Here is a 12,684-nt window from a genome sequence, read left to right as displayed (position 1 = left end):
TGGCACGATATTCGAGATATCGCAGTATATTTTCATAAAGGAAACTACTCACAAGCTTGATGAAAACTCTTCGACAGTTTGCGTTCGGTTTCGCCCCTCTTGGAGCTCATCAGGTAGGCGCGTTCCCCGGGTTTCCGTCAACCTTATGTTCTACTACAGCTGGAATGACACACCAATCCTACAGATTTTTCCAAGTAATTGACATTATTTTGTACATGTAAGCAGGAACTCTCCAAATGAGGTAAAGATTGGGGCATTATATTTGTATCTTTGGTAATTGTATTTGACTGTGTTTGACGATCTGGCGTGGTAGTACCTTGAGAATGGATGAATTCGAAACCAACCAGCCAAAGTGGTCCATCAGTTCACTCCTCTGGATAATTGCGTTAGTCCTGGTTGCCCTTCGAAGGGAAGTCTTTTCCAGTTGAGTGAAACTAGATCTGCTGGCCGACCTCTGACGATGTTTTACAACGGAATTTCTCGTAAAGATCAGAGAAGCTGCAGTGGGCTCAATTCAGGCCCCATGATCCACAAGCATGACTACATCAAGTCAACATTTGACCATCGTTTGTGGCTGGAGAGTCTGGTTCATCGTACGGTGTGCATGAAAACGACCAGCCTACGGTGGATGATTTGGTCGCCTTTTTTGCCCAGACGAGTAGTGAGCGGATGCGCCTAAAAGATGATCTGAAAAGCCAGTGAAGCATGGATGCCCATCTAGTGTTGGCGATTACAAGTAAGAGGTATGGTGTGAGCATCTTTTACCGTGGACTTATGCTCAAAAGCTCATGCCCACACACAGACCGTAATTAGATGACTTGGAACACCTCGGATGATGTATGCTACCATTATCCTTCTAAGAAGATTGTGCGAGTGCTTGCTTTAGTTCATAAGCGGTAGAACTATTTAGTGATCAGAGCGCACGTGGCCACAGCCGTGTAGCAAGTGAGTTTGTGTTTCCTTCTGGAAATATCATCCAATGTTTCTTGGAAATTTCGCGCCACACAGCAAGCGAGTTCATATTAGCCCTGTCAGTCAACTTTTGTCCAGAATGGCGTTTCACTTCAGCGATGAGCTATGTAGCCAATTATTCAGTTCGTTGTAATGAGACAACTTAATATTTTTTTCGTTTGACTGAAGGAAACGTACCAGTTATGGTTACAAGAAACCGGTCAGGTATCCTCATAATTTGAACAAAACAGCTGACTGATGAACCAATCCAGACTGTTAGACGATGAAGAAGAACAAAAGGACTTTTTGTTTTTCGTTCATTTTGCACAGTCACCGACAAATTGGAACAATGCGAATCAGATGTAGACTTAGGGGAACTAACAGTATGCTATAGAGGAGAATGTTGGTAGCTCGGCGAACAGACCAACGACCAACTTACAGTATGTCCGTTTAGTCTGGTTGGTTTCATGTGGCTGAGCTTGCGGACAAAAAGACCTTGGGTAGGTCGGCGACTTCAAGGAAAATGAGGCAAAAACTAAACGTGAAAGTACATTTTCGCTTTACTGGTTGCAATGACACCCAATCGATCCAAGCGTCCTATTGTGTTCTAAACGAACAGTTTTGTATGAAGAGAAACTACCGAGTAGGTGACGCATAGATGAAACGGATGGTGAATTTTTCGACAGTTTTTCCGTACTTCACGACTGTGACAGAGAATGCTTTGTTTGTAACTGTTGACCAGCAGATTTTGCGCCCTTTTGAACAGGTACCATTATTTGAGGTCTCCTAATGACAAGAGTGACTGTGGATGACTCTGCTATCTTCTTTTCAAGTCGTTTGTCTGCACTCACTTTGCACTTACTTCTCAGATAGTAAGGATTGACGTGAATTGGGCCACAGGAATCCTCACTCAACAGAACATTTGTGTGTGAATGGGACAGAACCAAGGGACTCCCTTAAGATGAGAAGGTTCTTTATGAGGAGTATGTTCCTTCAGAGGTTTGCGCATTTGAGTTCTCTATGTCCAACAGGCAATTTCGCCAGAGCTGTTTCCAAACACACACGAGGACATGTCACTCGTCAGGAATCCTTAACCAGTCAACCACTGCGATAGTGATAACTTTGACAGTTCTGCAGTGAATCAGCTAAGTCTTGTTTATTTGACCTGACTTCACTTGACCTGGTACAAGTCAGAGCTGAGATCCACGCTCACCATCATTGTCAAGGTTTTTCCCCACGGTACCGATTAAATAATGAAACAAGGGTGAAGATGGATACACATCCATCTTTACGGAGTGCTGAGTGACCAGGTGATGGTTATGATTGAAGATGTAAGAAGCTTTGAGATTCGACGAGACTCAATCCCACAAAGCAAGCGGGTAATTAGGAAGAAACTGAAGCTCCGTAGCACAGCCTTAACCGTGTGGACTCGCGTAACATAAGTAACCATGTGCCTTCGTAGGATTACTCTTGCAGGTCACCAGCGTAATTCACCGGTTCAACAGATGAGCTCAAACAGCTGAAATCGAGGTAATGAGCAATTAGGAAGAAACTGAAACTCCGTAGCACTCCCTTAACCGTGTGGACTCGCGTGGCATAAGTACCCATATGCCTTCGTAAGATTACTCTTGTGGGTCACCAGCGTTATTCACCGGTCCAGCTGATGAGCTCAAACAGCTGAAATCGAGGTAATATTAGTCTATCTTCTAGTGAGTGCCTACCAGACAGTATCAACTCCAAGATGATGACTTCACCAACCACATGGTTAGTGGAAGACAGCCAGGTTGTCTATCAGTGCTTTGATGTCGCTTGGATCCCAAAAACACATACATTGGGCTGAAACCTAGATGAACTGACGGTGGAGGCCAGTGCCTCGACGATAAGCAACCGGTGCCCCCCATCATGTTTAGGTCAGCTGATAGCTTCAAATGGGGTTGTGTGCGCTCAACCGTATCTCCTAATTCCTACATCAGTGCCAATTGTTTGCGTGCGGCATTCAAGTGGACTCAGTGCGCACTTTCTATGTACCTTCAACTATCTGAGGGCCTTCAATGATTTGACCACTGTTGATCGCCAGATCCGATTCGGATGCCAGTCACTCATATACATGAATACAGATGATGGAGCATTGTATTCGTCTGGCATGGCAGCCGGATAGCATCCAACATCTACACCCTTTAATTTGGCACAGTGTGAGTGTTTTTTACTCCACCAGGCAACTGACTTTTCTTTCGTTAATTTGACGTAGCGGATAAGGCAATCTTTATTCAACTTCTCCGACAATAAGAACTAAACTGGTCGAATGAAACTCTTGGTGTCGCCCGGATATATGCATTAAAACTCAAAGTACTACAATAGAATGTTTCGCAGTGAGTATTGTGGTGCTGAACTTTGTCACTTAGGACTGCGGCTGCATTAGCAGTAGGTTTCGGTACATTTTCCGATTAGCACTTATTGGAACAATCATCGTAAATTCTCGGTCACCGTGCACAATGGGTCGAGTTTCAATTAGCAGTGTTAAAGAGCCCATTAACCGATTGTTCCAGTCCAAACACGCTGTGTTGACTAGCCCCACCATGACTGCGGAGATCGGGATGGCCGAACTTACTCACCGAAAAGTCCGTGCTTGAAACCCAACCACAGCATTTCGACTGCTCCTGTTTAGGCCTGGGCACTCTGACACTTAGTTCTCATGCTTCCTTCGGGTGGCATGACAACTAGACATCGAAAGGGTGCTACCGTTGGACGGAGATGATCATGATGATAGTGATGCCGAACAGAATTGTTTATACAACAAGTAACTAGCCAAGCAAACAAACACAGAGTTTACAAAGATGAAAGGCTCAGGTCGAGATCCGCATCTTTACGAAGAAAGAAACTCATTTGCGATTCGAAAGGGTGCTACCGTTGGACGGAGATGATCATGATGATAGTGATGCCGAACAGAATTGTTTATACAACAAGTAACTAGCCAAGCAAACAAACACAGAGTTTACAAAGATGAAAGGCTCAGGTCGAGATCCGCATCTTTACGAAGAAAGAAACTCATTTGCGATACAAACTGCATTCGTGCTCATCTGTGGACCGAACCACATTTTTCGTGAATTGCGGGTTAGCTGACACATGCCGAATTCATCAGCGACTCTTCAGTGTCTCTTGTCTGGCAGAACTGCAGCCTTTGTACATGGCTTGAAAGATACGTGTCGAAAGATTATCGAATTTGAAGGATTTCATTGCCTGACAGCGTCTGCTAAGTTTTTATCAACTATATTCGAAACAGTATGCAGCATTGAAGCTCCCGCGTCAGAGCAGACTAATTACTCGATTTCAATAACACTGTCTAACTTGCCACTGGAAGCGCGTTAGATAAAACTGGATCATTTGATCGCATCAGAGAACCAAATAGTCTCAATAAATTAACTTTTTCCCTGGGAGAGAAAAAACGAATAGGTAAGTAGGCAACATTTCCTAACCGATCACTTAATTCACTCCAGTTAACGACCCTTGAATTTTCTGCAGGGGTGAATTTGGAAAACAAGCTCTTGGTACACTTTTTGCAATTTGGGATACCACTTTTGTTCGGTCATGGTACCAAGTAAGTGGACGAAAGTCTATTTCTGTCCATCCATCCCTCAATGTTGACAAACGATCAATTGGTAACTCAGTACTTCTGACCTACTTCAAGAGACGTTGTGAGTTCTCGACACACCGCTCAGAAACGCGTAGTGTGCAGACCTATTTAAGGTAGACGAATGAACAACCGAATTTACTATATTTTGGTTTGTTTTTGAAGAGCACGATGATCGCAAACACAAGAATGCCAGCGATCAGACGTGGTATGAATGTAAAGGAAGCAAGCGAACTCCCAGACAGACGCAGTACAATCCTCGGTTTGTTTGAACAAAGCGGCTTACTTAGGCTTCAGAGATTTAGTCGGGTGTGCTTACCAGTTAACTACACGACTGATAGCCAATCGCTGGGAAAAATTGTTCCAGTATCCCGAACAGCACGGTTTATGTATCACAAAAACTGTAGTGACTGTGACCCTTGGTCGGACCAGCCGGCACCGAAAGTCCTCACTCGGTCAAGCTTACCTGATTGGGGTGCGCGTGTCAGCGGTATTGACCCAGACCAGTGTTCGCCAGAAACCGGCAATGAAAATCAGCGCAGACCAAGTGGGTGACCATGTTCGCACCAAAAATTTCATGAAGGTAAATTCGACGGTGGACCACCAAGGTAGTTTCCGCTTCGCAGCATTGGCCATAATCTTCATACGCTTCACGTGTCTATCCTGAGTACCTATTGGAATTGTTGTAGAGACGGTAGCCGGATCGCGGTGTCCAGTGCCGAAAATAAACCAGGTGGTTGAAACCAAACAAGGGTCTGGCCTCCTCTGGAGTTGCTGCACTCCCAGCTCAATCAGACTAACTTCCTGGCTACCCACTCGGAACAACGTGGAAGTGGCTCAGACCGCCGAGTAAAATGACTAAAGAATGACGAAAACAGCAGCTACTGCGAGCAATTTTTTAAGATCATAATCACAGACAAAAACGGTGGGCAACACTGATGGTGAAAATTCCATAAGGACGCAGAAAGAAGATGGAAACAGTCGAGAAACACCAGATCACCACCAGTTCAGCCATTTATCTTAAATAAACCCGAAACAAAGAGTGGTGTTCGTGAACACACCAATTCGATTTCAACCAGGCTCTAGTTTGTAGTATTCTTCAACGGAATGAGATGCACATAGGCCGTCCTGTGTTTTAGCCAGTGCAGTATTTGAGATATTGCAGTATGTTTCCTTGAAGGGTTGCTGCAAAGACGTTGATAACCCACGATATGCTCAGCCGTTTTGTGCAGCCCATTCGGTTGAAGAATATCACAACTGAGGGATTCAGATGACTCTCCTGTTGGGAAAATTTGGTGTGTAATTGAGTATATTCCTTAAATTTGGTACAGTGAGGGTCCAAGTAAAGCCTGAGGTTAGTGAAAACTCGGGAACCGAGCCTACCCGATGTGCTCCAAGAGGGGAGAAACCAGCTGTGAACTACCGAAGGCATTCTCAACAGCCTTATGAGTAGCGCTCCTTGAAGAAGTACTAGAGTTCAACAGTAAAGACATGGGTAAAGGCCGGAACCTGAAAAACAGATATGCATGCTCAATGCTGTTCAAGAGGCAAGAACAATCTAGACCGGCCCTCGAGGTAAAAGATGTCCGTCACACAAGGTTAATTGTAAAAGTCATAGAGAGGACAGAATAGTCACTTACCTTGCATGACATCATACGTGAGCACTGGCCATTCGGTACTGACTGTGACCTTAGAGAGCCGCAGACCAACAATAGCTGTGATAGAGTAAAGGATTGGAGACGAAATGTCAGTGGCGTGAGTGACAGTGAACCGTGTTCTCTACTGCGAAACCCGGACTACCAGATATACGTCATAACTACTCACCAGTAGCTTGCATGATCAAAGAAACACATGGACTACTTAATTTCCTTCACTGGAAAACCGGGTTTCAGTTTGAATGATAACTAAGATAAAAAGGGTTAGAGGGGAACCGAAATGATTCTTGTGATCACCGAAAACAGCCTGCGATGTGGTGGCAGATGTGTGGAACGAAATCAAACCGGATTCACCTACACGAGGAGTTTGGATCGTGAATTGAGCGTGAGCAGCCTCCATTTTGTCGACGGTTTTCCCCAAATTTCATTTCCTGAGAAAACTGGGCAATATTTGAGAACTATTTCTGACCAGTAAAGATTGTCGACCTCAAGTGACACTCCCCGCGAAAACCGTACGGCTTGTGCTTTTCATATCATGATTTCCTCTACAGCGCGATGAAATTTGCTGCCAGTTCACGGGAAGGCTTGCCACAGAAAGGACATTAGTAGGGTGATGTGTTCTTACTCATTCTACCAGTTGAGTATGTTTTCATAGCAAATGATTAGCATTTAAACTGGAGTTCAGTAGCCTGTCAACTAAATTAGGTGAACCAGTCTCCATTTGCTGTTTTTCAAATATTTGTTCTCCACGCACAAGCACGTGTATGGACTGCACAGAGGCGGCTTTAAATCGGGTCAGATATGGGCCGTGGAAGTTTTTTTTCTGTCCACAAAACTGACAATGACGGCTGTCCGATACAACAAAGTTTTGATAGGAATACAAAAGAGCTCAGATGTCCATTTTATTTCTTCGTGAGATTGACAGATAAGTTATACTTATCTCCAGGTTGGAAACAAAACTGGATACATTGTCCCCCAGTTTTTATCCACCAAACGATCATATATCACTAGAAGACAATTAGACGGGTGTTTTTATTATTAATTCTTGTCCTTATTGCATCACACATTCTTCGGGATGTGTGCGTGAGCGCGAATCCGTGTGTGTGTGTGTGAGTGCGTGCGCGCGCGCATCCATGTCTTCCTCCGTGAGCTAACAAAACTGCTCCTTCTTTCGTATACTCCCCGGTCTCGTCATTTTTCCACAACACGAAAAAAAACCAAAGATTAATGATTGAAACAAAAAATCCATCCACTATCATTATTCCATTACCCATGCAAGTTCACTCCCCTATCGATCGATTGATGCCTTCTCGTTCCGTTGTGTATCATGTTCGGTTAGCTTCATAAGCTACCTGGATAGTGGTTTTTGTTTGTTGTAAATAAAGAGTCGCTCGCATGCCAACAAAAGATGACTGTGTAATTCATCTAACGTGGCTCATATATGCATGTATCAACATGCGCCTACTGCTTCCTCGCGGAGCAAAGTATGGTAGAAGACTCTGTCTGTTAAGGTATACATGTACATATAGTGTACATGTGTGTGTGTGCGCGCATAGATACGCATGTGCACGTCTCAAGCGTGCTGGATGCGCTCTTCAGTTCAGTTTGTTCATCAATCCGCACCTCACGCAATTCATTCATCCTTATCTCAGTTTATTGTTCTCACATAGTCTCTGCATGCCTTTTCCGGGATTTCGTTCCGGCCATAATGGGAATTCTTTCTAGAACGAGCTAGATTACGCAGGCATTCAGTTTGAAAATCGTATGAAACAGAGAACGCTGTTGAATTATTCCTGTGTTCGATGGCCAGAAACCGCCTTCTGAAAATATCCAATGTAGGCCTGCTTGGAAATTGTGCGAAGGCAGTGAGTTGTTCCCATTGGTGTGGTCACACGGTGAAATTACAGAATTGCGATGATATGTTGGGAATCTCCTGTTTGCTTGGTTGGAGTCGTGCTTCGTAAGCTCTTGCAGGTGAACTGTGTCCGCAGTTAATCTCCGCCAACTTGTGTTTTTGTCCTTTCATGTTTAATTTGTCGGTAGCAGTATTAACCAGGGTAGTAATTAAGAAAGGAATAGTCAATTTATGAGTTCAATGTAGTTTAGAACTCACCGGTGACAGTGCACACAGGTTAATGACGCACCCCGCAAAGTCCAATTTATCACTCGGCTGTTTTCCAAACCTACACGACTATGAGTTCTGCTCACAAATTGTCATAGGTGAAAGTAAATTGCAGCAAATAGAGCTGTCCAACCCCATCCAGAGAATATCCTCGATCAGCTAAGGATCTGATTATATCGTTTGTTAAAAGCGAGATCCTTCTGCACATAAAATGGTCCAAAAATGCGTACTAGATTTCATTCAATTCATAACACCACCTGAACTCCTGCTAACTTTCTCTTCAATGCGCATAGTAACATGGTCTTTTCAACTGAATTGAAGAAGGCTGGTTCCCTCGTGCTCATTGATAGTGTACGATTGGACTACGCGAAAACCGCTTGGTCGTCAGTTTTGAATACAGCGAACAGCATCCTACTCTTCTGTGTCGAAACACACTCGCTTCACTTTTCAGTAGTTAGGATACATTCTCCTAGCATGTCATCCATGTGTTCTGGTGCATCGTTTCGCGGCCAATCGGGTCGACAGAACCCGGATCCCGCTGCCCGCAGACCACTAAACGCACCGAGTTAATGGATCATTAATGGATCAATATCATATTAGTTGTTTGCTGAGTTTTCTTTTCCATGAGACCGAGATACTCAACCGCTGTTTCTATATAAAACACTTACGTAAAACCATTCTCCATATTTCAGAACTATTTCGCAATGCACTGGAAACCGAGGATGCCGTTAGAATTTTTTATGTATCAACGTATCATCTTTCTCCTGGCGCTGCTGCGGTTCACAGCCCTTTCGACCGATTGTCCAGTTCAGTGCAACTGTGTCCCCAATCGAATGAGCTGCGAAGTTCGTGGACTGAAGCAACTCCCCGAACCCTACTCATCACAACTTGAATCCCTCCTAGTTGAAAACCAGACGTTTGACAGTTCTCATCTTGGTCCAAGTGAACTCTCCATGTACCGGACCCCAGAATTCGGTGGCCATGTGCGCCTGAAGTCTCTCTACATACGGTCTTGCAATATTCGAACCATAGGAAGAAATGCATTTGAGTCTTTGGGGTCTCGATTGGAACTGTTAGATTTGACGGGTAACCCACTAAAGCACATCGCAGATTATGCGTTCACCGGTCTTGGACAGCTGACACTTATTCTAGACAAACTTGATCAACCTCCCGCATTTGACGACCACACTTTTTCTGGTCTAGTTCGAATGAAAAGCCTCATCATGCGACATTCCAAACTGACAACTTTACCATATCAACCACTTTTGCAGTTAACCAGTGATGGAAAGCTAGGCAAACTTCTGCTCAAGGGCAACCAACTCCGCAGACTGGATAGTAAATACGACCGAATATTTGCAAAACTTCAAGATTTTGAGATCAACGATAACCCGTGGCATTGTGATTGCCAGCTAACATGGTTGATCCGTCGCTATCGTACCATGCTGCAAAGGCGATCCAACTCGTACCACACACGGCAACGTCGATGGGATGGTCAGTTTTCCAATAATTGGGAACTGGAAGATAATCAGCCCAAATGTGCTGACCCTGCTAATCTGGCAGGCAGAAACTTTAGCGACCTAATCACTGACCTGAGGGAAGTATACATCCCACCAGATTCATTGTACAATGCACCGAAGATATTCCACTGTCCACCGCCGCAACTAGAGAGCTTGGATGTACTCATCGAGAGCCTTGATGGAGGAGAAAACGCTACCGCCAGTGGGTCGACTAGAGGCAAATCCACACCTAGCAAACCTGCAGTAAAGTTAAAGTGCGTTGTTCGAGGGTCTAGACAGATGCGAGTCTCTTGGCAATATCATCCACCGGGTCCTTTTTCTCCACAACCTATCGACAAGGACAGCAACTCGGTACGGTCGCAAAATGCAATGCTTAACCAATATGGGTTGTCAGCGGACGAAATAACTCGTGCAGAATCAAATATTGTGGTGGAGAGAATCGCAGAGTCTGATGCTTACTCTTGCCTTGGTTACGATGTGATTGGTAATGTATCAACGCTGGTTCGGATCAAATGGCCTCTCTTACCAACGTCAACCATTGCTGCACCAGTCCGCGTGGCCTCGGACCCGCCAGTCATGAACTACACCAGAGATCCTGTACCTTCTGACTGGTCCAAGGAAATTTTAATACCTTCCGACTCTGTACTGCATTCACCGCAATATAGCTTGAGTCAATTAATGGGTGCTATTATAGGTACATTTCTCTCAACAGTTTTGCTTTTCCTGGGGATACATTGTGCTTTGCACTGGCGCGCGAATATATGTGGAGCTCGCAAGAGTAGAAAGTCAGAGATGAACCTCGTTGGGAACGCGAGTGTTTCTCCGGCTGGAACATCTTCTTCGAATACGTCCTCTTCTAATACAAGATTGATCTCATCTCCAAAGCTAAACGAACTATCCTCAGTGAATATACCGTTTCACCTCAACCCAGATGCAATGTTGGTTTCGAAGAACTTTTTAAATGCTCACCTCTTGCAACAAGCAATGAATTCGGCAGCTCATATGGATAGCTCTAATCTTCCAGTTGGAATCGAATCCGCTAGCCTGCCAAATCCACTACAGACCCAGATGCATTTTCAGTCCACAATGGCTCCAGGAACAAACGCAATTCCTGTTGCGTACGAGCCAGTAGCCTATTCTGATATGAACAATTTGACTTACGACGTCCCTTGGATGGTCAACATGAGCAGAACCAACCCAATGCATTTCCAACCCAGTCAAAATTTGCGCTCGGAACAACAGATTCCCTTACTGTTCAATAATCAGTGTACTATTTCAAACCATCAGCAGCCCTTGATTGACCACAACTCTGGTCTACCTGCAACCCTTCAGATTCCCCCGCCCCCTTCAATACCCCAGCCATCACTGCCCGGGACCCCAAGCACCGCTACGATGAACAATGACACACTGAATCGAACGCCTTCTAGCGGAACCAATCTGATGATTTTACAAGCGGGATACCCTAATTCCAACCATGCACTGCTACACAACGCAACACTGGCTTCGACCATATCCTCCTCGCAACAGCAACCAACTTATTCATCCTAGTATCGACCATGAATGCGACAGTACAAACCAGCCTAGGGAAACCGGTGCACAACCAAACGATTGTTTACTTGTTTTCTCTTCCAGTGCGCATTTTACAAATAGCATTTTTCCCTCGGGAGCGGATCGGCTGCTCCAGTCTCGAACGTCTAATGAGCTGGCGCCTGAAGCTGTCCATCAATAACTGCTGTCGTCGACTTTCAAATTCACCCCTTGATATTTATCTGGCTGTGCAGTGAGAGAGATAGAGGCAGGACCGTATTGTCCATACTGGTATAAAGGTTGGTGGATTAACGAGACAGAAAAATGGAAAAATGGAAAAAGCAATATCTTGGTTCTCAGTCAAACGGAATGTGAGGCCTGTGTACATAACATCATCCTAATAAATTTTCTTCCTTCTATCAGATGTAAAAGAGTTGTGTGCGTCTGTGAAAAAAACTAAGTGAAATATTTGTGCTTGTCTGTCATGTTTTTTAAGTTATTAATTTTTCACTTACTGTACGCAAATATTTGAAAAAAAAGTCCAGTCTATCTGACAGACATCGGAGAGTTCTTCATCCTTGCTAAAAGAACTGACTTATTCAATGGGTGTCTGAAATTTTATGGATTTGAATAGGATACAGAGGACTGAGTCATAAGATAAACAGTCACTTCTGCCAAGCCCTAGATTTCGGTATAACTTTTGTGACTTCGAGAAATAGTTTTCCGTCTCTGTTCTCTTGATTTTGAACCCCCGTTCAATCGTATTCGAACATAATTGGTCGGGTGGTCCCTCTTGAGGAGTAAAGCGGTCTCTTGACATCAACGAAATTCATCAGTGTTGTTCCAAAATCCTTTAGGAATTTGAACGAAGGTTACAATAGACACCAAAGTTTTCAACAGTCCCAATCCGGGCATGAATGATAACCATCATCATTCCAGAGAGTGAGCCGTCCCGGGAAAGTGATCACCCTGGCGTTTTTTATTGACATCCGGTAGATTCGATTACCTGGTTTTTCGGGTTCAGATTTTGCACTTTGGATCCCGCCTCGTGAAAGCATAGCTCTGTTGACGAATACAGAAAAAGACACGCAAGATTTTCACTTACTTCCTTGAAAGTACAATTAATTTAGGCCATAAATTTCCGTAAGCTTTCGAAGGACATCATTACTAGCACTCTGTTTTGTACTTTTGGGTCCAGACCAAGATTTGCCATGGTTTTTGCGTGATACTGTCAGACCAACCGGTAAAAAACAACCGTGTGGTCGAAACTAGTCCTAATTGTTG

At 44.3% G+C, this 12,684-nt stretch overlaps 1 protein-coding gene across 1 annotated transcript in view; it reads left to right on the top strand.

Moving 5' to 3' along the window:
* Positions 1-11,947, top strand: part of T265_12567 (hypothetical protein) — a gene marked incomplete at both ends in the record, with an annotated part of 26,985 nt that extends 15,038 nt beyond the window's left edge. The window contains 1 exon segment of the mRNA XM_009164391.1: positions 9,049-11,947. Coding sequence (XP_009162655.1) covers positions 9,049-11,421 — 2,373 coding nt within the window.
* Positions 11,948-12,684: the final 737 nt, after the last annotated feature.

Source organism: Opisthorchis viverrini (assembly GCF_000715545.1).
Source record: "Opisthorchis viverrini unplaced genomic scaffold opera_v5_5, whole genome shotgun sequence".
NCBI classification, from domain to species: Eukaryota; Metazoa; Platyhelminthes; class Trematoda; order Opisthorchiida; family Opisthorchiidae; genus Opisthorchis; species Opisthorchis viverrini.
Note: the sequence above shows the minus strand (reverse complement) of the source record. Positions and strands in the feature narration are given on the sequence as shown.